This window comes from Lampetra fluviatilis, chromosome 17 (genome assembly GCF_964198595.1).
Source record: "Lampetra fluviatilis chromosome 17, kcLamFluv1.1, whole genome shotgun sequence".
NCBI classification, from domain to species: Eukaryota; Metazoa; Chordata; class Hyperoartia; order Petromyzontiformes; family Petromyzontidae; genus Lampetra; species Lampetra fluviatilis.
In genome coordinates this window covers 770,351-796,513 of record NC_136291.1, presented here as the reverse complement: position 1 = coordinate 796,513, position 26,163 = coordinate 770,351, and the positions used below count along the sequence as shown (strand labels likewise).

The window sequence follows — 26,163 nt, the reverse complement described above, 5'->3', positions numbered from 1 at the left end:
GCGTGCTCCTCCCTCCACGCCTTCCAGGGGGTGGGGGCGCATGCTGCGGCATGGATCCCGTGCAGGAGAAAGTTTGATTGTTTGAGGAAAGTCAGTGAGATGTTGCGGTGACAAAACACACTCACACACAATGCGAAACAAATGCCTTACTAACTCCGCGATAACTTGGAGGCATGGACCCGTGATCTGTGTATTGTGGCCTTAATAATTCTCAGTTGTGTTTTTGTGGATGGGGTAATGGGCGTAGGGACCAGTGGTCGTAATCAGCAGGCGCCCATACCAACACGGTTGGCAAACCGCTCGCCTACTGTAACATACAATCTCAATCGCCTGATTGAAAGGCACCACTCACCGGAGGTTTTGCAGGCACGAGGTGACAAGGGAGACGATGATGACAAGGCCTGAATCAGCACCCTCCTTCTCCTCATCTCGCTTCTCCTCACAGCCCAGGCCGAGCAGGATCTCTGGGAGGTCCTCCTGAATCTGTTCACCGTCATCATCATCAATCATCATCATCACCCATTATCTACTGCTGGATGAATGTTTCCCCAAGCCGTTGCCATACAACGATCCGTCTATCTCTGCGGCGTTCATCCTCTCACATGTGTTCCCTCTTTTAGCTGACACTCCATTGTTAGCTTCACCAACCGGCCATCGCTCCTGCTTGCGACGTGTCCTGCCCCAAGCCCACTTACTTTCCTTCATAGCCACTATGAGGCGCAAGGTCTGACGTTTATCCCATAGCGTTAGCGTTGGATATCACAGGTGCGCGTGCGTAATACATTGTAAATAACTTTCAATTACACTGTCATTTACATCTATAACAACGCAATATACAGCTCTTCATTAATCCATTGCTACGTGATGGTCTCCCGTGCCTTTCGACCGTGGGTGTTGTTTAACCATACTGCACCACGCTGGTCAATGCAGGTTGGTGAAGGGGGGGCCCATGACCGGTTTATACATCGCTCGCATTCATAAACCCGATGTATGCATTTGCAGCGCGCTTCTCCCACTCTGGGGTCAGGAGTTAGAGGAGCCAGCACACGCACCTTCAGTATCTTCTCGTCGGCAGTGAGGGCAGGCTGCCCGGCAAAGCGGGACAGGTACTTCCACAGGTAGGAGTAGAAGTAGTCGGGGAAGGCGCAGCCACGCTGCAGGCTCAGGTACTCCTTGGCTGAGTGGCGCTTCGTTGGATCTCTGTCCAGCATGTGCAGCACCTGCCGTACACAAAGATTCTCTTTTGGTCTTTTCCCTAAAACTTCAAGCTGATCGCGCTATCAGCATCATGTCACAAAACGAAGAATCGACTTGGATCTCCAGCACAGAAGTGCAACCCTTGTGTTGCAGAACAACCCACAGAAGCAGATTTCAGTGCGACCTCTGAGGCCACTGAACTCCGGTCCACACAATAGGAGCAGCATTGACCACCTTTACCCTTGCCACTGAGTGTAATGTTTGTTACATAGCGTCAAATATAAAATGTAAATCTTAGAGATAGAAGTTAGCCACATTACATGTCGAAGCAGATTTCCTACGATATTTTTTTTGTGTGCAGTCACTGGTGACCAGGATGAAACCATCGATTCATGACACTTGAGAATCCAGTTTTAATTGGACGCAAGCACCCGGATCCGAACCCAGGATCTCGCGGTGCCAGCTCAGCACTCTGACCTCTGAGTAACCCGCCTACCACACTCAATCGCCGTGCTAAAAACATAGCGAGATTATCCGAGGCTTCCTTGGTACAGGTTATTAAATATCACCGTCTTTGAACCAAGTTTGTTTGGCAGACTTGTATTGCATACATCACTAGCACACGGCTTAATGAGGGCACGGGTTAAAACAAAGAGATCTTTATCATTAACAGTGCTGGCACGGACTGCTCGCAGAAACTTTTTTGATCAAACTTCCGTCACGGAGACTATATTTACAACTGAAACGAACGTCGTTTGTTTGAGCGGGTGAGAGATTTTTAGCTTCCGTTGAACATCAGTAAACTGTGGCAAGCACTGCGAGAAAATCAAGGCCCTGTTTCTCATCATTATCATCAGCCATGATCTATCCACTGCTGGATGAAGACTTCAAGCCGTTGGCATCTCTCACAGTCCGAGGATGTAACATTACATGCAGGACCGGCACAGTAGGTTACTCTCGTTGCTCCATCTCCTTGTACCTCATCCTCTCGGCCGTGTTCCTCTCCTTTGGCTGCCGCTCCTTCGTTATTCTTGGCTGGAGGCAATCATCAATTGGAGCGACGTTTCCTGCCCAAGCCCACCTACAACTTGTATTCGTGCTCTCATCCACGCAGTCCTCTTTCTGGCTCTCAGTGAAATTCCCAGCAAGCACCGCCGCGATTATTTGTGAACATTTCAGTTTTCGTTCCATTTCCTTTAGTGTCCGTGTTTTGGATCCGTGCTAATCACAGCAGGACGTGTGCACTGATTAAAAGTTTCTTCTTGAGGCAACGTTGATTTTACCCAATGCCTACTGTGTGATAATATGATTGTTTAGTTTGACATAGCGTCATCGTCCTTCGTGCAAATTGCACCTCACAGTCGCTGCAGGACCACAGACAAGCTGCAAGGCAGCAGCCTGGCAATGAATCGGCACTAACAATTGCCCAAGCTCTGTAGTCATCTATAAATTAAGACGTTTTCTGCCAAGAACGAGTATTTATACATGTGGGAGGAAACCAGAGCACCTGGAGAAAACCTACATGTGCGAGGGGATGATACTGTATCCCAAAGAGAAGGAACAGATGACATTAGTCTGCATTTTGCTATACCCCACTCTCCTGACAAGCCATGGCGTGGCACCTCGACACCCAGGGGAATGAAGTTTCACAACAGTTGTGCAATCCACCAACCCTCGTCTTGACAGTGCTGCATAATGAGGATGACGTCATCGTGAACAAGGCTACGAACCAGCTGCCGTATGTCATCGTCCTCGATCTTGCGCAGCACCGTCTGGGGGTTGAAGTCGCCTTTCCGGTACGCCAGCAGCTGGGAGAGGTCGAATGGAGGAATCCCCTCCATGAAGAGCTCCGCGATCACACAGCCTGCCAATCCCGTGCAACAAACGGTGCGTCTTCAACACCGCCGCCGCCTTTTTAATAAGGACAAAAAATCACCGTAGATTCTGTATCGCTTTCCAGCATGCGTTTGGCCTCGAAAGTATTAAATCAGTGAAACTATCAGTATCGCTAAATCCACTGCTGTACTATGCTGCCACGTCTATGGTCCCTGCCTTCATGGACCCGCTCTGACGAGCGTGGTGAGGCATGGAGTGGATTCAGAAAAGACTGCGGATCTATTTAGTATACTACGTGTCTGTATTATTGCTACCATCGTTGCCACGTGTTGAGTGAGCTTTGACGGGCGTGCTGATTACAGGCCGATGCTGCTGTGCGTGTGCATGGAGGCAAGGCGGTGGTGGTGTTGGTCCACGTTTACAACGCAGAAACCGGCAGTGAGACTGGTTCCTACATGGGTGAATTCAATGAACGGGCCGTAAGTGTACCTTGCGTCGCCTCGTGACGAACAACACGCACACAAACACGGCACGGCGATGGGACACCACGAGCTGCCGTGCAGCACGGTCAGCGGCCTCGCTCACCCGCAGAGAACACGTCCATGGCGTGCGTGAGCTCGCCGAGCTGGCGCTGGTTGTTGCCGGCGAGGTCCACCAGCGGCGTGTTGGCGTTTTCGCCGCCGGCCAGCTCCGACATCGCGCCTGACGCGCCGCCGTCCACGAAGCGCTCGGGCGCCAGGTAGCAGGTGCGCCGGCGCGACGTGTCGAAGAAGTAGTTGAAGTCGGCGGGGTTGTCCTCGGGCAGGTAGACGGGCTTGAAGGCGGCTGGGTCGGTGAGCAGCAGCCAGCCCCAGCTCGTCACCATCACGTTCTCCGTCTTGATGTCGCCGTGCGCCACGCCGGCCTCGCACGACTGCTGCAGCGCCGACAGCAGTTGGAACGCCAGCCACCTGGCACGGCGCGACGGAGGTTTAACTGGGCCCGTTACCGAGTTATACGTACCTCCAATCAGCCCGGTTGGCTACGCTCGTTGGAGCAATGAAATCAGCTCGTGTGCAGGTGGTGAGGATTGATACATCGTAGGACTGTGAGAGATGGTAACAGTTCGGAGATGCCTTCATCCAGCAGCGGCTAAATCCTGTCCATTAATGATATTAACACGACCGTAAAAAAATTAAATGCTCCTTGGTGACGGCATCCATTTCCACAAGAGTAGAACTTTTGATAACGTTTCTTAAAGGCCATTACGCCTCGATTGGTACGTTCTCCGATCCTCGCATTCCCAGCTGCGAGCGCCGCGTGCCGTCGCAGCGGCAGCAGAGAGCGCAACTGCTCACCTCTTCTCGACGCCGTTGAGGAAGGGCCTCGTGCTGATGCGGTCGTACAGGTTGTCGCGCACATACTGGCGGAACAGCAGGCCGGCGCGCTCCGTGAGCGCCGTGCGCTGGAAGGGCAGGCAGTTGGGGGCGACGGCAAGCCGCTGTCGCTGATCCTCCACCCTCTTCTGGAACGAGCGCAGCGGCAGCGACGGGTCGTGGATGGCGAAGACCTTCACGACCGCCAGGCCCTCCCTGTGCCGTGCGCGCGCCACCTGCCACGGCACGTTAATTACGTTTTTGATCAGTGTGCATCAACTTACAAGACATAAATGGCATTCATATTTATGGAATAACAAAAAAGTAACCATCTCAGATTTTGCTGTTAACATAGTCATCATGACATCCAAAGAGAATGAACCATGGGAAATGTTAGAAGTAAATAAAGGAGGCTGGAAAGTGGGTCTCAAGGCATATACGTGCACAACAAAAGTCACGTACAACAGGTTAATTAAACTGAAAATATCTGTTGGACAGACACAACTGGGAAACACAGAAGAATGCGCACACCGAGCAGTTATTGGAGGTGGACCAGCATCACTCTCCCCGTCAACAGTATTGCGCTACACAAACGAGCAAGTGAGATGCTCTGTTCCGTTCCTGAAGAAGCTCCCATCAAGTGGGGCGATACTTCAGACAGTGCACAGAATAACGCGCGGCGGGTATGACCTGAAAACGCATCGGAGAGAGACGTTCTCAAGCAGCGGACGTGCGAGCGGTCTGGCAGCGGCCGTGGCCATCACCTTAAAGAACCTCGTGCTGCCCAGGTTCCTGTCGTACTCATACTCGGTGATGTCGGTGAAGTAGCTGTCGACAGAGAGGATCTGAGACGGTGCGATCCCTGCCAGCTGATTGCCCATGGTGTCCTCCTGTGGAGAGCTGGGGAATACAAACAGCGCACGTGAATCACACCGCGCACTCGCTGCGTCACGTCACTACAGCACGGTTGTTGGTTGTTATTCAAGTACAGCATCGTCTTCTCCTTACAGACTGGTTTGGTACACTGGCGGTGCAGTGGTTAGCACACCGCTCTATAAACCCAGCGATCTGTATTCGGTTCCTGGTCACGGTTAACATCAGTGGCAAATGATATCTGAACCTGTGCTGAGCCATCCCTTCACCAACCTGCACTGACCAACGTGGTGAATACTGTCAATACTCAAAACCAGCGTGGCAATAGGAAGGCCTTCATCCAGCAGTTGATTGACAACGGGATATAAATTGTGTCATATTATTTCCTCGGGTTTGACAAATCACCATTCGGGCTATAACTCCCTACACTGTTTAAGGGTGGCAGTAAATGTTGGCTCCATCACAACCGACTTTAAAAATGTTACGACACCAACAACACGATGTCTTCGGAAGTCACTCTGGTAGGTGAAGACGTGATCGTGAGACACGAGGTAACGACAACATTCAACTGAGTTGGTGATAACGTGTTGGCAGCGGTGCGAAAGGTTAAATAACACCACAAAAACGTCACATGTTCGTTTAAGGCCGTGTTATCGACGGTGTTTTGGTAACAGAAGGGTTTAGAGAGAAGCACACAAGAGCCGATTAAGAGATGCGTGTTGACAGGAGAAGAGTTGAATATGAGAACAGGCAGAGCCAGCGACAGCAGTGGCAGCTCCTCCATGACCCACGACGAGAACACATCCCAACACGAGACGTGGCGGGAGATGATGACATGACCGGGGAAACGTGGTCTCATCACTTGAGGACACACATTTCTACTGAGGGGAGTCTGGCAGAAGACGCCGCGATAGAAGGGTTAAAATGAACACACACTGACAGGGCCGTGAGACGCGCACAGTCACAAGTCAAATTCTATACGGCCATGACGAGAACATTGTAGCTGAAGACACGACGAGGAGAGATGAACAGCAGAGCAGGAGATGCTGGGACTAGGAGGGAGACGCGGGATCCCCACGACCTGGAACTGCCCAGGCGTCGCAGGGCGACGAGAGAAGGACGACGAGAGAAGGGCGACGAGAGAAGGACGACGAGAGAAGGACGACGAGAGAAGGACGCCGCTGTAGCGACGTGGAGAGGAGCCCAGTGGAGCGGGCGGGGGGGTGCTACGCACGGCCGAGGGACGGGCCGGGGTCTTCCATCTCGTGACACAATTGTTGTCACGCGGCTTACAGCTGCTTCGTGTATTTAGTTTGTCGTATTCCCCCCCCCGCACCCCCGATTAGCACGGTTGGCTACGAACGGTGCGAAAGAGGTTCAACATACAAACAACACACACGCGGCGGTGAGAGAAGAGAGCGGCGAGGCGAGGAAGGGACACGGAGTTGCTAGGGAAGAGCTGTCGCGGCCTACGCGAGCTCACAGCGGCCAGAGAAGACGCTTCCAGACTTTGTGCCAGAACAGCGGACGGGAGGGTGGGCGAGAGACGACGAAGCGAGAGGAAGGGGGTCGCTGAGAGACGCGAGGGAGGCCCGAGGGGGGAGGAGGAGGAGGCCCCGGGGCCTCCGCAAGTCCGTCTGGCCTAGGCCCGGCCTCGCTGGGCGCACCGACCGTCGAGACGGCGGCGGCAGCAGCAGCAGCAGCAGCCGCCTCGGCCGCTGCCTCCCCTCGCTCCCCCTTTCCGCTTCCCCGACTCGGAGCCAAAACAAAAGAAGTCGCCGATGATGGGAAGCGAAGACGATGAGGTGGAGCTGGAGGAGGAGGTGGTGAGAGACGGAGACGCGAACCCTGGAACCAAAACAGAGCGCCCGGCCCTTGACCCCTGACCCCCGACCTCGGCGCCTCCACATTCCCCAGCGCGGACACGCGGGGCGCCCCGCGCGCGATTGGAAAGCGCAGTCCGGATAGGCGCGGGGTGCGACCCGGCCGGGAGACCCGGGACGGACCGAGACATGAATATTTTTATTAAATTTTTTAAGTCTTCGTCACCATCATTTGTTTTATCTTCTGTAACGGAAGACGAAAGACACGAGCCACAGCCGTGCAAAAGTAGCCATGCAACCCAGTCTCTGGACTGGATGTTAACCCCGCTGTGGTCTGCGCTCCTGCATCAGAGGAGAGGGCACAGCGACGCGACACCAACTCTCTCTCTCTGGCTGCCGAGGCCATCTCGCCGTGGCAGCAGCAGCAGGTCCTCGGCATCGAGCTCCTCAACCACGTTGCCAAGCGCAAGAATACAATGAAATCAGCCACATGGGCAGTCTACCGCTGGATGAGCCGTCGCCGCCTCTCACGGTCCTGCGAACGCCCATCCACCCAGCCAGCACCTGCAACACATTGAAGTGACTTCAACATTGAAGTGACTTCACACGCTCCATCTCCCGAGTGGATACCCCCCCAGCCCCCCAACGACCGAGTCAGCGTCAGGAGGCGTTCTCCCAGAAGTGAATTGACAAACCAGGCTGTACACGTTTTTACATCATAATAATAATAATGCCGTGCAAGTGGCATAGAAGTACGGTACAACAATGCGTTTATGCACTTCTGCCTGCTGCCTACCCATGGCTTTGCTCTTGTACGGTGGTGGACTGGTGGTGGTGGACTGGTGGTGGTGGACTGGTGGTGGTGGACTGGTGGTGGTGGACTGGTGGTGGTGGACTGGTGGTGGTGGTCACCCACTGAAGCTCCATCCACACTCGCCCTGCAGGGTGCGTCCCTGGCGAATTTCTCGAATGCTGTTGGTCGAGGTGATTGTCACGGAGCCACAGGAGAGAGCGATAGTGGTCGAGGTGGTTGTCACGGAGCCACAGGAGAGAGCGATGGTGGTCGAGGTGATTGTCACGGAGCCACAGGAGAGAGCGATAGTGGTCGAGGTGGTTGTCACGGAGCCACATGAGAGAGCGATGGTGGTCGAGGTGGTTGTCATGGAGCCACAGGAGAGAGCGATGGTGGTCGAGGTGATTGTCACGGAGCCACAGGAGAGAGCGGTGGTGGTCAAGGTGATTGTCACGGAGCCACAGGAGAGAGCGATGGTGGTCGAGGTGATTGTCACGGAGCCACAGGAGAGAGCGATAGTGGTCAAGGTGATTGTCACGGAGCCACAGGAGAGAGCGATGGTGGTTGAGGTGATTGTCACGGAGCCACAGGAGAGAGCGATGGTGGTCGAGGTGGTTGTCATGGAGCCACAGGAGAGAGCGATAGTGGTCAAGGTGATTGTCACGGAGCCACAGGAGAGCGATGGTGGTCGAGGTGGTTGTCATGGAGCCACAGGAGAGAGCGATGGTGGTCAAGGTGATTGTCATGGAGCCACAGGAGAGAGCGATGGTGGTCGAGGTGGTTGTCATGGAGCCACAGGAGAGCGATGGTGGTCGAGGTGGTTGTCACGGAGCGACAGGACAGCGATGGTGGTCGAGGTGGTTGTCACCGAGCCACAGGAGAGCGGTGCAATCGGCTCGTGTGCAGGGGTTGCGTGGATTGTCATTCCACCCCGGGATCGTGAGAGGTGGCGGCTTCGGGGGGAGGAAGTTCGTTCTTTTCATCCAGCAGTGGAATTGAGCGCGGCTGATTGATGTTGAGTGGAATTCGAGGACTGTACGTGTACTCAGGGCCGGATTAAGGCACGGGGCTTTAGAGGCTGCAGCCCAGGGGCTTACGCCAGCTGGAGGGCCTCCAGAGATGAAGTGAAAAGTAATTTCAGTTGTGAATGTTGTATTTTATTTGTTGTTAGCCTTGTAGAAATACAATTCTATTTTTATTTCACTTTGTTTTCCTTTTGAAAATATTACTGGGGGCCTCACAGTACCTGTAGCCCAGGGGCCTACACAATCTCAGTCCGGCCCTGCGTGTACTCCGACCTGCTTGTTCGTCTGAGCTTCGCGCGTGATTGCACGCCATGAACACAAATTCGCCCGACGAAGCGTGCCGGCTGACGGAGAAGTTAAAATGCATCGTGTGTGGACATTTATCCCAGAGGCTCTCGGGTGGGCACACGAACAATGTCACTGCGACACTAAACTAAACTTTTTTTTTATTTTACCAGGTTAGGTTTACTGAGCTACAGTATATAGCTCTTTTTCAAAAGCGACCTGGCCACAAATGATAGCTCAACAAAGTGGCTCATCGTGTGGAAATGTATAGCAGCCAAATGCTCTAAACGCGTGTTTATAAATGTGAAGGGAAAACCGGAGGACCCGGGGAAAAATCCACAGAACCACGGGGAGAACATTCAAACTCCAAATATACAGCAGGCGTCGGGGTCGGGATCGAAGCCACGACCTCCTGTGCACCAGGCGAGGATAGTTGACTTCTCCTAGCCACCGTGATGCAAAGCAAGCAGTCCGCTGTTTCCTGCTGCGCACAGTGAACTTGCTGGCCAACTTGGGAGGCCCGATGAAGACAGCGTTTTATGAGCTCCCTTTCAATGCAATAACTCCAAGAAGAAGATGACAACACGTGGAGACAAAGCGATGGGGACTGTAGCGAGACGCCATGAATGCGGACCCAGGGTAGAGAGGGCGAATGCGACGAGAGAAGAGTGCCAGACAAGATAGAGTTGGAATATGAATTAGTTGTTAATGTGAATTGGCTTGCTATGTTTATCAAGGTCTGAATTCGAGATGCTAATTTGATGAACCACTGCCATTTCTATGAATGCGGGGCTCCTTGAGCAATGTTGAGACTCTCCGCTTTTGCTTAGGTTGCTTATTCCATGCGCCACCACCGGATATAAATGCACTTATTATACGTCTTATTGTTTTCTTGCAGTAATTGCCGCTATTACATCTGGAGTGTGACCTTCCCGCATTCCCACATTGATTCAATTACTCGACCCGAGAGAGCGGTGGGAGGGGCTGTTGCCCTAACTTCCCTACTTCTGCAGAGTCTGGAGAGAAGCAGTGGGGCCCCAATAACCCTTCATCATCATAGTCATCATCATCATCAATCTCCTGTATAACCATCTACGCGTTCATTGAGACCAAATGTCCTCTGCAATAGAGACATTGACAGCCATGGCCCATCCACTGCTGGATGAAGGCCTCCCCCCAAGCAGCCTCCAACACGTTTCTGCGAATCAACAATCCTCAAATTGCGTCAGTCATCGGGGGTGACGAGGGGCGGGGTGGTCATTTGACCATACTTCACCATGATAGTGTAAGACGCTGGGATGAACACCAAATTGACGTGCCATGATTTTATTTAGCCTCAACGGTGGTTCTAATGACACCACTGGTCACTGGCGCTGTGGCGAGGTCTCGATGGCCCTGCAGGTCCAATTCATTAAATGCCCCCCCCGCTCACATACCGCTAATCGCCGCCCCTCCCCCTTTCCCGGCGCGCCGGCCCCTCCGGCCCGCAGGCTCCAGCGCAATCGCAGCACCTGCACCCTCAGTGGTGAGGGTGGGTGATGGGGTGGGGGGTGATGGGGGGGGTGATGAGGGTGGGTTTTGCGAGAGGGGGGTGATGGGGGGTAGCGGTAATGGGGGGCGTGGGGAGGGGTTCCTTGGCCGAGGGGAGAGCGGGGAAACGTGATGCTGTTTGTGTGGAGGAGGTGCGAGCCGCGCCGCGTGTACGCGAGCTGTCTCCCGAGGAGTGGTGAACGGCACGGGTCATGGGTGGCACGGGTCATAGGTGGAACGGGCCACGGGTGGCACGGGTGTTGGGTGGCACGGGTCATGGGTGGCACGGGTCATTGGTTGCACGGGTCATAGGCGGCACGGTCATGGGCGGCACGGGTCATGGGTGGCACGGGTCATGGGCGGTACGGGTCATGAGCGGAACGGGTCATGGGTGGCACGGGTCATGGGTGGCACGGGTCATGGGCGGTACGGGTCATGAGCGGAACGGGTCATGGGTGGCACGGGTCATGGGTGGCATGGGTCATGGGTGGCACGGGTCATGGGCGGCACGGGTCATGGGCGGCACGGGTCATGGGTGGCACGGGTCATGGGCGGCACGGGTCATGAGCGGAACGGGTCATGGGTGGCACGGGTCATGGGCGGCACGGGTCATGAGCGGAACGGGTCATGGGTGGCACGGGTCATGGGTGGCACGGGTCATGGGTGGCACGGGTCATGGGTGGCACGGGTCATGAGCGGAACGGGTCATGGGTGGCACGGGTCATGGGCGGCACGGGTCATGGGTGGCACGGGTCATGGGTGGCACGGGTCATGAGCGGAACGGGTCATGGGTGGCACGGGTCATGAGCGAAACGGGTCATGGGTGGCACGGGTCATGGGTGGCACGGGTCATGGGCGGTACGGGTCATGGGCGGCACGGGTCATGGGCGGCACGGGTCATGGGTGGCACGGGTCATGGGCGGTACGGGTCATGGGTGGCACGGGTCATGAGTGGCACGGGTCATGGGTGGCACGGGTCATGAGTGGCACGGGTCATGGGTGGCACGGGTCATGAGTGGCACGGGTCATGGGCGGCACGGGACACCGAGGAGGGTCGCGTAGGCACGCGCCATCGCGTGAGTTACGGTGGCCACGCCGCGGGGTATAAGCGGAGCGGACAACTCCGGCGCCAGAGTGAAATTACACACGCGACGCAGTGCTTCGGCAAGGGCACCCCGACACAAATACATCCCACCACCACCTCCACCACTCCCAAGCCTCCCCCGCCACCACCAGCAGCCTCCTCCATCTCTGCCAGCCTCCTTCATCACCCTCCACCCTCCACCACCAGCAGCCTCCACCGCGCTCCCCGCTCCCCCCTGTCCCTCTCTTACCCCGCCTCGTGCCGCGATTTCCCCGAGGGATAGCCCCCCCCTCTATCCCCGACCCGCCTCCTCTCTCCACCTCCCCCGCCCCCTCCCGGCGGTCGCACCGCACCGCGTGTGCCATCCCGACCCGTCGCGTCCCAGCCGGTGCCTCCAACCCGCCCGCCTAGCGCAGCGCGTCCGCGGTGGTGGTGGTGCCGACTCGTGCTTGTGGCTCAACCGCGTGTCTCATTCACCGGATCTCGCCTACCAGGTCGAGGATTTCCGTTCCGTCTGGACGTGTCATCCTCGTCTCCTCATCCCATCATCATCATCAATGGTCAACGTTGTGTGACGAGCGCAACACGGATTCCAGCACTCGTCTCATCCTCTCCCTCACACATCAACTCCTCACCGCCGGGAAGACCCCGCGTGGATGAATGGCGATGTCCGTAACTTCAGCTATAAGCGGCCGCTATCACCACCACCACCACCACGGCTGCCTCCCCATGCTGCTGCTGCTGCTGGTGGTGCTTCTGCTGCCTCCCGGCGTCCGGCTGCTGCACCCCGGGGTGCTGCAAGCGGGGACGCGGGACGCCCCCAGGGGCGCCCTGCACCTCCGCGTGGTCGACCGAGCCGGCCCCGCAGACGTGAGTGCCGTTTGCGCTTTTGTTGTTACGGGCGAACTCATCGCCAGGTGCTATAGGATTGGGCTGCGGATGGGGTGGTCAGGAGACGTGCAGCCAGTGGATTCTTAAATCGATCTCTGCGCCGTGCCAAGTGCTCCGGTTTCCTCCACGCGAAGATAAAGTCTCATCGGCGTGATTGGCCGCACATGCCTCGAGTACTACTGTGTAGAAGGTGGCAGGACCCTCCTAAAAAGGAGTCTTGAGGATCAGCCGAGGCTTTTCGCACAGGTAAGCGCAGGGCACGGTTGGCTACGCACGGCGCCAAATAAGTTCAACATGCACGTGCACACTTTCAATGAGACGCATCGCGATGAACGTGATGTTGTCCCAGATCAGTTTAGCTCAGTGTGCTCCCGATGGACCCTAGTGTAGTACAACTCTGCCCCGTTGTCATGAATCCACTGCTGGATGAGGGCCTCCTCCCCCCGAGGGGGCGATTTGGCTATACTTCGCCGGGTGGGCACAGGCGGACAGGAACAGACGCGAATGCGCAGGAGCAGGTGCCACAATGGAGTTTGCTCCACTGCCCTCTGCTGCCCACCTCGTAGCCCCACAGCCGCTCTTCATGCATACAGTCTATATTGCATACAGTCTATATTGCATACAGTCTATATCACAGTGAGTGCATATACCACTGCAGTGTATACGTGCTGCACAGGGGCCATCGAGGCAGTCTCTGGTGGTCGTCTCGGCCCCGCCCCGGGCCCCTTCACGCACGGCCCGTGAGCGCTCGCCCCTCCGGGGCCCCACGAACCGGTCTGTCCGCCCTGCCCAGGGGCCCCTCTCGCTCCGCCTGCAGTCCTCGCGAGAGAAGCGGGACCCGCCAGGGTGCAGGCGCTCCCTCCAATCTTCCCGCGACACGCGCTCGTCTCCCGTCGCTAGCTCCTTCCCTCCTAATCTGGGTCCTTCCCTCTTTGGACCTTCCCTTCCATTTCTAGACCATCCCCTCCTTCTCTAAACTATTCCTTGCCTTCTAGACCATTCCCTCTCTCAGGCCATCCCTTCCCTGTCTCACTCTCCAAACCCGCCCTTCGCGGGGCTTTTCTTCCCTTAATAATCCCCCCCGCTCCCCATGCGAAACTCCTCTGTGAGCTCATCTCGCGACTTTCCCGACGGACCCTAGAGCCCAACCAACTCGTCGGCGAGCCCAGAGGTTCTTCTCGCGGGGATTCCTCGCGATCGCTGGGAGGGAGCAGCGCAGGCGACCCGGGAAACAGTTCGGCACCCGGCACACCACATCCATTCATACTCGCTATGGCAGCGGCTGCTACTATAGCAGCCCAGCAACCCTGAACAGGACCCTCCTGAAAAGAAGCCTCGTTACTCAGTCCGAGGCCCGTTCCCGGGTGTAGTTTAAGAAATGATGAAGGGCGCTCTGTGACCACTATCATCATTTGGGATCGTAAATTAAGGGGGCTTCAAAGGGAGTTCGGTATTTCGAGGCTTATTTACATATTTGCTGGCTGCACAGCCACGACCAGATGCCCCCCCCCATCGCCCCCCCCCCCCGCAGGGCCGCCTGGCCTGCGCTTCTATAAACACTGGCGGCCGATTCGTTACACAAAGACAGTCAACAAATAAATAGAGATGACAGGAGTGCCCTGCCAAAGAACGGGCACGCGTTCCAGAGGACCGCAGAGGAGGGATACGGAGCGGTTAAAAATCAGTTCGCGTGAAAACCAGGCTCCAGGTTGATTGTTCCATCGCCTTGAGGAAGCCTTCATCCAGCAGCGGATCATGGATTGCCGATAGTGGTGATTATGATGACATAACAGAACTGTTGAGGCACATGCAGGTCGGTGCCGGTTGGTGAGGGAGAGGAGTTCAGGCCCGATGCAGATATCACTCACTGGCCCTGGCTGAGGATCTGGCTCAGGTGGCCGGGTTACAGCTCGATGCGCTAACCGCTGCGCCACCGCTCCACCCTGCCTCGCACACGCGGGGGGCTTTCGACACAAAGCAAGCTCTGTCAGCAAGAACCTTCTGGGAACCTTCTGAGAATGCCACATTCTCAGCATATTTAGCAGGACACTTTTACCAAAGGGTATTTTTGTTTTGGTTCTCCAACTTTGTCTCAACGTTAATATGAATTAAAGACGCGTGTTTTGTCCATGACTTTACACGCTTTACCTCCTCCTCCTTAATGCTTATCCAACATTCAGAGTCTTCAGACAATAACTCAGACAAAAGCTCCATTTGTTCAATCCTTCTCAACGCATTCGGCCAGAGGTCATGACCTACGGGTCACAGCTAGAAGGTTGCTACCTCAAGGCTGCGGCCTCCAGGTCACTGCAAGGAGGCCACCGCTTCAAGGGCACATCGAGAGGTCACTACATGAAGGTGCATGTACAGCGTTCAAGGCCACGATGGAAAGTCACGAAGCCAAGACCACGACCGGTGGAGATCAAAGATATAGGCCAAGCCGACAACACAGAGGTCACAGCCACGACGACCCAGACAAGGGTCACGGTTAGAGGCGACGGCGTGACGAGCAGGCGGGAGTCTCGCCCCGTGTCTCCCACGAAACGCGGGCGTGAATCGTCAGTGGGAAGTCGTATTGTTCACACGCCACTGCTAGAAGCCCTCAACACCACCACCACTCAACACCACCACTCAACACCACCACCACTCAACACCACCACTCAACACCACCACTCAACACCACCACCACTCAACACCACCACTCAACACCACCACTCCCATCCCGCCGGAGGCTGCTGCGGTTCGCCCCCGTGCCGCCTTCGTTGTGTTGGCCCCGCAGAGACCATCACCATCATTGTTGCAGAGCTTTACGGTTCAGTCCAGCGGCTGCCCTGGTTAATACTGTGGTGGTGATGTTGGTGATGGTGGTTATTAAAGTTCCCGTGACGTGATTGGAAGAGTAGGCCCTTGTGCGTAGAACAACCTGACACAGCAACTTGCTAAGTTGGACGAGACAAAGCAGCTCATTGCTGCCCACTGCGAAACTTGGCAGGATCCTCGTGAGCACGAGTCACGAGACTCGGTGAAGGCGTCGCAGCCTAAATGAGAGAGTCAGAAATAGAATAAGAAAACTGACATCGGGCGCTGGCCATTGGCGCCCTCTGCTGTTTGGCTTGGCGAAGCGACGAGGCCTGATGACGATGACGAGTGGGATGCGTGGAGTTGGATTATTATTTCGTTTGTTGTCTTTTCCCCGCACCTCCGATTAGCACGGTTGGCTGGGTACGGTGCGAAAGAAGTTCAACGTACATTACATTGAGGACCTGAAACTAACACCCCTCAGGGTGCTTCGCCTGTTGCTACAACTCCTGGGGACTTCAACAAAACGCGCAGAGGCGCAGGGAGCAGGGGCACAGCCTGCTGCCACTCCACTGCTGAATGAGGGCCTCGCAATGCCGTGTGGGTCACATTAGGGTGGGGTTGTTAATCGCCCACACTTCATTACGCTGGCCACGGTGGGTGAGTAGACAAAAGCAGATCACATGGACACTCAACTCGTAACGCGGCGCCGCCCGCGCTCGTCGAGAGAGGAACCACAGGCGAGGAACAGCGGGAAGGCAGCGGCAGCAGCAGTGGCAGCAGCAGCGGCAGCAGCAGCGGCAGCAGCAGCAGCCGGCGGTGAGGAGCCGGCGCTGACAACAATTGCCCAGGCTCTGCGGTCCTCTACATGTGAAGGTGTCATCGGCCAATCAACGAGGGAGTGTTTACATGCGGGAGGAAACCGAAGCACCCGGAGAAGACCTACGCGCGCGAGGGGACCAATGCAATATCCGTACAGACGGAAACAGATGGCTGCTAGTCCGCTTGCTGTGACAGCCTTCTCCTTGCGAGCCAGGGTGCGGCTCCACCTCCTCTACGCCCACGGTGAAGCGAGGCCTCCGCAGACATGTGTGTGCGGTGATCCACCAACGCTCGGTGCTGCTGACTCCACAGCGCTGGATCACAGCCTCCACCGCCACCACCCGGCTCCTTATCGTGAAACATTTGTTGAGAGTTTGCTGCACGTTGGCCATGGCGTGACCCCCACCACCGTTTTTCATGCACGACCCCACGCACCCCCCCACCCCCACCGGTGTGCCCCCTGCCCTCCCCGACCCGTGTGCCCCCCTGCCCCGCCCCCCCCCCCCGTGTCGTTGCCCGCACAGGGCCAGGACTACGAGGCGGAGGCGCCGGAGCAGCAGCAGCGCAGCGACCGCTGCCCCCCGCCGCCGCAGAGCCTCCCGGAGCGCGCCTGCGAGGTGGCGACCTGCCGCGCCAACTCCGAGTGCGGGCAGACGAAGCGCTGCTGCTACAACGGCTGCAGCTACGCCTGCCTCGAGCCCGTGCCGCCACCCCCAGGTGACCTCGCCCCCGCCCCCACCCTACATCCCCCTGCCCCCACCCTACATCCTCCCCGCCCCCACCCTACATCCCCCCCGCCCCCACCCTACATCCCCCTGCCCCCACCCTCCATCCCCCCCACCCTCCATCCCCCCCGCCCCCACCCTCCACCCCCCCCGCCCCCACCCTCCATCCCCCCCACCCTCCATCCCCCCCTCGCCCTCACCCTCCATCCCCCCCCACCCTCCATCCCCCCCGCCCCCACCCTCCATCCCCCCCGCCCCCACCCTCCATCCCCCGCGGCGGCGGCGAGGGGGCTCGATGCGCGAACCCTGCCGCCTGGTGATGGTAAAGGGGCAGCCCCTGCAATCGCTCTCGCGCAGGCCACTGCCGGTGGAAGTGGCCCCCGCGAGCGGTGTCTCTGCAGAGCTGCCCCTCTTGACTGGCTGGGAGTGCCCACGCCTGACCCCACCACACGTGACTTGGCCGTCGACTCACTGTGGTGCCGGGTGGACAGAGGCGAGGGGATTTAAGACACGTGACAGCTGTTGGGATGATGGAATCGAACCCGTGGCCTCCGGATTGCAAGCTTCAGTGTGCTAAGAGTTATACGGCGCCAGCGTCTCTGATACGGTATGATACAATACCATACGATCGGGGTATCAATTTAGCCGGATCTCTCCGAGTCAGCAACCCGGCACACCACATCCAGTATACCCCCCTCTCCGCTACGGCAGTGGCTACTACTCGTCACCTGCCACCTACCCCAGCCTCCCAGAGATCAGTGAGAAATGAAGCGCAGTGGGTAAGCCCCACGACCTGCCGCGAGCTGAGTTCGAGTCCGGCGCGTGACGTTGTGTTCCAGTGCTGGACTGGCTCGTGCAGCCAAAGCCGCGCTGGCTGGGAGGCAACGGCTGGCTGCTGGACGGGCCCGAGGAGGTGCTCCCAGGTGAGAGCGCTCTGCTGCAGAGGGGCCCCACGCCGCTCACAGGTCGCAGCGCCACCGCACTGGCACCACCCAGATTCAGTGGCTAAATGGGGGTCCCGAGTGCGGTGAGTTGATGGGCTTAGCCTAGTTACCAATGACTACGCGCACAAAAATAGCCAAGACGTTACATTCGTTATTTTAACTTAATGTTGGCCAAGTTGTAGCTCTGAGGATGAACAGAACGTCCACGCAACTGCCATGCGACAACCCCCACTCTCGGTGGCAGTGGTGGTGGGTACCGACTCTTGCTGTGACGAACAAAGGTCCATTTAAGAAGCGACCCCAGAGGAAGTTCTAGTGTGCAGGCGGTGCAACTGCGACGGGGACCACAGGCCAGAAGGCACCCGGGCACCGGCCTACGAATTGATTTTAGACTAAATCTGCAGTCACTTGCACCAAGGCCCATTCCAATTACGCGACGCCAGATGTTGGCAGATTCGTGCCTAAGATCTCAGGTTCACAACACGCGAATCAGACCCCTAACGAGACGCGCAGCGAATGAATGTTCGTCTCCCGGGGACTTCGTCAAGGCCTACTGACGAGGTGCGCTTGACGTGTGTGGGATGTGTAGGTTGTGTGGGTTGTAAGGGGTGTGTGGGGTGTATGTGGTGTGTGTAGGGTGTGTGAGGTGTGTAGAGTGTGTGGGTGTATGGGGTGTGTAGAGTGTGTGGGGTGTGTGGGGTGTGTAGAGTGTGTGGGGTGTGTGGGGGGTGTATGGAGTGTGTGGTGTGTGTAGGGTGTGTGGGGTGTGCGGGTGTCCGGGGTGTGTGGGGTGCGTGGGGGTGTGGGGGGGGGTGTGGTGTGCGAGGTGTGCGGCGTGCGTGGGGTATAGGGGGTGTAGGGAGTGTGCGGGGTGTGTGAGGTGTGCGTGGTGTAGGGGGTGTGCGTGATGCTTGGTGTGTGTGTGTTGTGCGTGATGCGTGGGATGGGTGTGTGTGGGTTGTGCGTGATGCGTGGGGTGGGTGTGTGTTTGGTGTGCGTGATGCGTGTGGTGTGTGTGGTGTGTTGTGCGTGATGCGTGGGGTGTGAGTGTGTGTGGGTTGTGTGTGTGCGTGATGTGCGTGGGGTGTGTGTGTGGTGTGTGTGTGTGTGATGCGTGGGGTGTGTGTGTGTGTGGGTTGTGTGTGTGCGTGATGTGCGTGGGGTGTGTGTGTGGTGTGTGTGTGTGTGATGCGTGGGGTGTGTGTGTGTGGTGTGCGGCACAGCGGAGGCGTGCAGCACCACGGAGGATGGCGACGTGCCGCTGCAGTGCCCCACGGGCTACGAGTGCCACATCATCCGCGCGGGCAACCCGGCCCTCGGACTGCCCAACCGCGGGCAGTGCGTGAAGCAGCGCGAGCACGCAGGTAACACACGCAGGTCACGCACGCAGGTCACGCACGCAGGTCACGCCTCCAGGTCACGCCTCCAGGTCACGCACGCAGGTCACGCCTCCAGGTCACGCCTCCAGGTCACGCCTCCAGGTCACGCCTCCAGGTCACGCACGCAGGTCACGCCTCCAGGTCACGCCTCCAGGTCACGCACGCAGGTCACGCCTCCAGGTCACGCCTCCAGGTCACGCCTCCAGGTCACGCCTCCAGGTCACGCACGCAGGTCACGCCTCCAGGTCACGCCTCCAGGTCACGCCTCCAGGTCACGCCTCCAGGTAACGCACGCAGGTCACGCCTCCAGGTCACGCCTCCAGGTCACGCCTCCAGGTCACGCCTCCAGGTCACGCACGCAGGTCACGCCTCCAGGTCACGCCTCCAGGTCACGCCTCCAGGTCACGCCTCCAGGTCACGCCTCCAGGTCACGCACGCAGGTCACGCCTCCAGGTCACGCCTCCAGGTCACGCCTCCAGGTCACGCCTCCAGGTCACGCCTCCAGGTCACGCACGCAGGTCACGCCTCCAGGTCACGCCTCCAGGTCACGCCTCCAGGTCACACCTCCAGGTCACGCCTCCAGGTCACGCCTCCAGGTCACGCACGCAGGTCACGCCTCCAGGTCACGCCTCCAGGTAACGCCTCCAGGTCACGCCTCCAGGTCACGCCTCCAGGTCACGCACGCAGGTCACGCCTCCAGGTCACGCCTCCAGGTCACGCCTCCAGGTCACACCTCCAGGTCACGCCCGCGCCGTCACCGGGGCCCGCGGTGCACGGCGTTTTACGGCATCAGGCAGAGCGTGAGATCGGTTTAAGATACGATTTTATGTAACTACGAGTAGATATGAGAGATACGACGACATAATGTGTTGATGAAGTGACGATCGTGGCAATGTGTGTTTTACACACGCCACCAAGTACTGGGTCCACTGGTATTTTGGTCGTGAGCTGTTCGGGACTTGAATTCGGGTCGCCGGGTTGGAGCGCAGTGCGCCACTGCCCCCCACACAGAGGCATTCACACTGCAGTGCTCAGAGCCATGAAGGTGCCGTGGTGGCGAGATGTGGACTACCTCGCATGGTATACAGGAGGCCGTGGGTTCGATCCCGACCCTGATGCCTGCTGTATGTTTGGAGTTTGCATCTTCTCCTCGTGGTCGTGTGGATTATTTTTCCGGATGTTCATGTTTTTCCCTCCGCATTTCGAAATATCCATTTAGAGTATTTGGCTGCTATAAATTTCCACATGATGATAAGCCACTTCGTTGAGCTATCATTTGTGGCCAGGTCACTTCTGAAAAAGAGCTCTGCAGCTCAGTGGTCCCTACCTGGTGAAATAAAAAAAAGTTTAGTTGAAGACAACGACCCACGAGGCCGCGCCGCGACCGCCTGCAGTTCCCCGGCCTCGCCACGAGGTGGCACCGCAGGACCACCACGGGCTCCGAGAAGTGCCGCTCGCGCTCATCGAACCCACTGCTGCATGCGGGCATTCACACGCCGTGCGGCCCGTGGGGGCTACTTGAGCACAACCCGATGGTCAGTACGAGTTGGTGGAGGCACATGGGTCGACTCGGCCTCAATTGAGTACCTGGTGCGGTGTGTCAACATCGACACTCCACCCACCGCCTCGTGTCCCGTGGGGGGGCCTTCACAGGTTCTCGCGAGGGTTGGTGAATCTTCACGAATCTGGATAATCGCTCGATGAAGCTGGTTGTAATCACCAGCGAAACGTCGTCCTCGAATTGTAAATGTTGTGGGTTTACACTCCAACATAACAGTGTGCTAAAGCAGTAAGTAATTGGCATGTTTGATTTCCGTGACAAACCTTACTGATTGGCTGTGTTGGGTGGTGGCGGATTAACGACACGTTCATATTCACGCAATCTATTATGGTTGTTATCGCTCGCAGCACTTGCCCCAAAAGTTGGCCACAAATTGTGGTCGATGTGTAAACATCGCTCAGGTCTGGGTTGTGTGTGCGGCGGCCACGTGGCGCAGAGCCGCTGTGCCCTGTCCGTGGGATCATCTTCTTGTAGTTCCTCTTCTTTCGTACGGCTGATGTAGATGCAGAGTAACAACTGCACATCCAGGCGGTCCCCGCATCGATGGCTTCCATCGTGGATTCTCACTCGACAGAGTGGGCCGCGTGAAGGCTGCTGCCATCGTCCACTCCTTGTTGTTGTTGAATGGCGATGGTGGACGGCACTGCGCTAATAACACACTGGGCGTGTTGTTCCCCACCGCAGACCCGCACAGCTACAAGCACAGGCTTCGCAAAGAGCCCTCCGGTAGGTGCAGCTCCTTCAAGTCCACGGACGCTGTTGGAAATGTTCTAAATGCGGTGGTGCCCCACGGCAGGAAACGCCTTGGTTTGATTCCTGACTCGGGCACCTTCTTGGGAGGAGCTTGTTCTCTCCCCCTGTTCTGCACGGGGGTTGCCCAGCTTCCCTGGTGTTTCTCCCCTCGTAAGAAAACGCGCACACAGTGAATGTAGCGCGTGTCGGCCAAATATCCCAATTCAAAACACATTACCTTCAAGTTACTCAATCGGCATCCCTTAACCTGCGTGCATTGCGGTCCCACCGCGGCCCCTTATGAGTCTCGACCGCTGTGCACACGTGGCCACCGTGAGCCCACCACCGCGTCGTGTCCGAGAGAGAGGCTATCGCCGTGATATTCACTCATCCCTGCGTGCGTCCCGCATCTGGGTTCCGGCAGTCACCAAATCACCCGGAACGCACCCAGTCTCATCACGCCTCAGAAGGCTGCTGCCGAGCTACGTTGCCGGCAGCAGAGCGCAGTGCAGCAAAATCCACCGTTGTACCGTACCTCTGTGCTCCCACGTTCACGCTCGCACACCGCCCAGTGTGTTGAAGGGTGGTCAATTATTCCCCATGAACCTCGCGGGGGAGGCCCCCCTCGTCCAGCAGTGGATTGAGGAGAGGGCCGCGCACGTTGTGGAGTTGCGGGACTTCTCGCGGACGTTCCGCGCTCTCTCCTTCCGCAGGCGGTGGCGCCAACAGCGCCGTGAGCTACGACAAAACGCACCGGAGTCCGCTCGGCAAGTGAGGGCCGAGGAGACGTGGCCACTGGCGAGGTCGCGTCCATGACGCCCGGTGCCACGGGGTGCCACCCGGTGCCACGGGGTGCTGCCCGGAGGGGCGGGCACGCAGCCACGCTCGGAGACGTTGGGGGATGCTGGAGGGCGGCTCTCACGCGAGGCGTGGCTGCTCATCTCCCCCCGCCCCCAGTCTCCGTGAAGGCTCGACACGCACCTCCACTCAGAGTAGATGTAGCCAATACTCGCACCCCGTACCCACGCGACGCCTTCCAGCCAACGTTGAACGTATTTGTTGTGCACGACCTCTGTTCGCCCCATCCGTCTCTTAGCGGATTTGCGTGGCTGTTAGGGACTCAACCCTAGAGGCCACATTGATCAAACCGTTGGCCGTGCCCTTCACGGCAGAGCCGTTATCCGATGGCCGACGTCTCATCGCGGCCTATGGGCGCCACCGTTATGATCGCTGATGATTGATCACCACCTCCGCCGCTCACTCACGCGCGTTCGACAGCGTCACAGAACCTACGAGTGCGCGTGGTTTCCCCCCCTTGTTTTGTTCTCCCTAGAGCAGATGAAAGCAGAAGTGCGCGATGTTGCAATGTATGTTTTTTTTCGTGAGCCTTTAGGACTCGTTGGCTGTAACGCATTTAGCAAGGTAGAGGTATTAGTCTTGTGTTTTTGTAACGTGTAACTCTTTCTCAGCGGTGGCGTAATCGAGCGACTCTTAAACTTCACCGGTCAAGAGAGCTGAACCGACCAATGGCAATTGCCACGTTCACCGCTCGTGCGCAACATGGCGAGTTCATCTGATTGGTCGTGTCGGGTGGCGGAGGGTTCTTGACGACACACATTTCGCCGCATCGTAACCCCAACACAAATCTCTTCGTAATCATATGACCGTACTGGCCGCGTACCCTAACAAGACACGAGTGGCGACGCCAAGCGGAGACAGGGCACTGCCAGGAGCTGCCAAGAGGCCTGGCTCCAGCTCCTCTCGGTGGGGGGGGGGGGGGTGTTGTGAGTTGGGGGGCCACCGCAAGAGCCACGTGGCCGTTGAGCCGCGTGAGCCCGGGTGGGCCAAAGGGACGAGCATTGGCGGCGGTGGTGATGGTGGTGCCGGGTCAATGCCAGCACCCGCCACGGAGTCGCCGGCTCTGGCTCTGGCAGGCAGTCGCGTGATGGGGACGCAGCCGCGGTGCCCTTTAACCCGCTGGCAGGCGGCGTGACAACGCGCCTCTCGCCTGCGCTTGGTGCTGCAAAGGCGCGCAGGTGATGCGAACGCCGCCAGTTTTTGTGTTTCCGTTCGGATTATTCGCGAGTCAGTCCGATCGTGGGGCGAGCCCCAGCGCAGCGCTTAGGCGGTGGGTCACCTCGAGGTCGTGCGTTGTAAGTTGCGCCGTGCAAGCCTTGTCAGTATCGTCTCTTCGTGTGGGTGTTATGCAACATGTGATGAACACACGTGCCCTCCTTTGTCAATCCATTGCTGGATGAATGCCTCCTCCAAGGCTGGTGACGTGTGTTTGACTGACCATACTTCACCCACGGCGGTACTTGCGGGTGAGTCTAACACGTCGGCTTGGTGAAGAAGGGGGCCACCTGGGACCCGATGCGATTGTTCACTCGCCACTCACGTGAGCCCTGGCGGCGGGTCGAACTCGGGCCGGCGGGTCCGCAGCTCCGTGCACTCACGCGGCTGGACTCCCTCTGCTGCTGCTTCTCCTGCTGCTGCTGCTTCTCCTGCTGCTGCTGCTTCTCCTGCTGCTGCTGCTTCTCCTGCTGCTGCTGCTGCTGGGGGAAGCCTCGAGGTTTGTCAGATGTCCGGTGGCGGAGCCTCTGACACGTTGTTGAGGCACGAGTTCAATAGAGACCCCACGGACGCCTGCTGTTTAGCACGTGCGTGGAGTTGCCGTTAATGTTTGAACGTGTTAACTTCAATTATGTAATCACTTTACATGCTAATGTGTATGTGAGTAATTTAAAATACGCAATTAAATTCCTTGCATAACGGCGCGTCACCTCCCTCGTATTTTGCGCCAGACGCAGCTCGCAACGAGGCCCGGACATCATCACACGAGGCTCCTCAAGCGGCTTTCAGCACAACTGCCACCAAATGATTGATTGTGAAGCCGAGGCTTCGCGATTCAAAAACACGGGGATTCATTTCTCACCGGATATGTTTCGGGTCACTTGTCGACTGGATTGGGCACGTGACTAGAAAGCGAAATCCCCAGCGAGAGGACCCCACTCGTGGGTTTGATGTTACACGCGGGCTGCCCTATCCGTTCGCGTTTGCCCCACGAATATGTACCGACATTAATAGATACTGTTCAACACAATTGATGTATCCAACCAACCACGACTATTACACAAAGACAAAGATCCCCCGTATATCCTTATCAGACTGTTGGGGCAAGTGCTGTTAGCGAGCACCTATGAAGGCCGGCACAGCACGCGAGGGAGTGGGTGGCCAACACCACGCCCGGCCGCCTTTGTCTCCCCAGTGGAGATGTTTACACATCGCACCAGGTACTCATTTGAGGCTGAGTCAACCTAGGGGATGGCCCAGGATCGGTTCAAATAATCGTCACTGGTGTTCGCCGTGAGCGGGAACCCGGGTGGCCAGGTTCGCAGCACAGCGTGCTAACTAACCGCTACACGACCGCTCCCCCGAGTGACACACACAGCTGCGCTCTCCTATCACGGCGTGGCGGTGTAGGTACCTGGGCGATGCTGCGTATACACTAACACACACACACGTATACACTAACACACACACACGTATACACTAACACACACGTATACACTAACACACACACACGTATACACTAACACACACACACGTATACACTAACACACACACACGCAGAGGTGGGACAAAGTCATTGTTATGCAAGTCCAAGTCGAGTCGCAAGTCATCAAATTCATGACTCGAGTCTGACTCGAGTCCAAGTCACATGACTCGAGTCCACACCTCTGCACACACGTATACACTAACACACACACACGTATACACTAACACACACACACGTATACACTAACACACACACACGTATACACTAACACACACACACGCGGTGCAGTATCAGTGGGGTGGTTGGCTGATGCGGCGAGTTTCATCATCTCAAGACTCGTCAGGAACATCCGGACGAGTGTTCACATTCGGGATGTTATCTTGCCACTTAAAACATGTTATGCAAGTTACACTCGTAACCGTTTTGACTTTTTTTTTCATTTTTGGGATGAGTTTAAAATTGACGAGCTTACATTACATAATTGCATCTTTAAATGATTAAAAGGTGAACCTCTGGTAATGCTACACTTTTAATCGCGAACTTCACAAAAGCTGATTAATGGGGCGTTTACAATTACCATGCAATAAAATACATTGATATTCTTGAAAAGCCAAGAATTTGTATCCTTATGAAACAAATAAAAGTGCGGTGTTCTTCACTAATTTTCAAAGGGGGGGCCACTTTCGCTGATAAGACATCACCAGTGTGAGGAGTAGGGCGTGTTGGGTGGGGAGGGTGGGGAGGGGATGGGTGGGGAGGGTGGGTGGGAGTTGTGGGGAGGGTGGGGAGGAGCTGGGTGGGGAGGGTGGGGAGGGGATGGGTGGGGAGGGTGGGTGGGAGTTGTGGGGAGGGTGGGGAGGAGCTGGGTGGGGAGGGTGGGGAGGGGATGGGTGGGGAGGGTGGGAGGGGTGGGGCTGGGTGAGGAGGGGCTGGTCACCCCATGGTGCCCT

At 57.2% G+C, this 26,163-nt stretch overlaps 2 protein-coding genes across 4 annotated transcripts in view; one reads left to right on the top strand and one right to left on the bottom strand.

Moving 5' to 3' along the window:
• The window catches only part of PIK3R4 (phosphoinositide-3-kinase regulatory subunit 4), a 29,262-nt gene extending 22,116 nt beyond the window's left edge, over nucleotides 1-7,146 (bottom strand). The window contains exons 1-7 of one of the 2 annotated variants that reach the window (XM_078863948.1): nucleotides 6,929-7,146; nucleotides 5,153-5,288; nucleotides 4,371-4,624; nucleotides 3,619-3,983; nucleotides 2,928-3,061; nucleotides 1,053-1,220; nucleotides 353-483 (exon numbers count right to left, since the gene is read on the bottom strand). In XM_078863948.1, coding sequence (XP_078720074.1) covers nucleotides 353-483; nucleotides 1,053-1,220; nucleotides 2,928-3,061; nucleotides 3,619-3,983; nucleotides 4,371-4,624; nucleotides 5,153-5,269 — 1,169 coding nt within the window. In that variant the 5' untranslated portion in view covers nucleotides 5,270-5,288; nucleotides 6,929-7,146. The remainder of the gene's footprint in view (nucleotides 1-352; nucleotides 484-1,052; nucleotides 1,221-2,927; nucleotides 3,062-3,618; nucleotides 3,984-4,370; nucleotides 4,625-5,152; nucleotides 5,289-6,928) is intronic. The other variant, XM_078863947.1, reaches the window with a different exon arrangement.
• A 4,969-nt stretch (nucleotides 7,147-12,115) lies between these two features.
• WFDC1 (WAP four-disulfide core domain 1) lies at nucleotides 12,116-24,428 on the top strand. 2 transcript variants are annotated; one of them, XM_078863945.1, is made up of 6 exons: nucleotides 12,117-12,671; nucleotides 16,838-17,030; nucleotides 17,878-17,961; nucleotides 19,206-19,346; nucleotides 21,607-21,648; nucleotides 22,368-24,428. In XM_078863945.1, exons 1-6 carry the CDS (start codon nucleotides 12,462-12,464, stop codon nucleotides 22,427-22,429), a joined length of 732 nt encoding a protein of 243 aa, XP_078720071.1. In that variant the 5' UTR covers nucleotides 12,117-12,461; the 3' UTR covers nucleotides 22,430-24,428. The 2 variants fall into 2 exon arrangements, with proteins under 2 accessions (XP_078720072.1, XP_078720071.1); XM_078863946.1 differs by lacking the exon at nucleotides 21,607-21,648 and having other exon boundaries at nucleotides 12,116-12,671.
• Nucleotides 24,429-26,163: the final 1,735 nt, after the last annotated feature.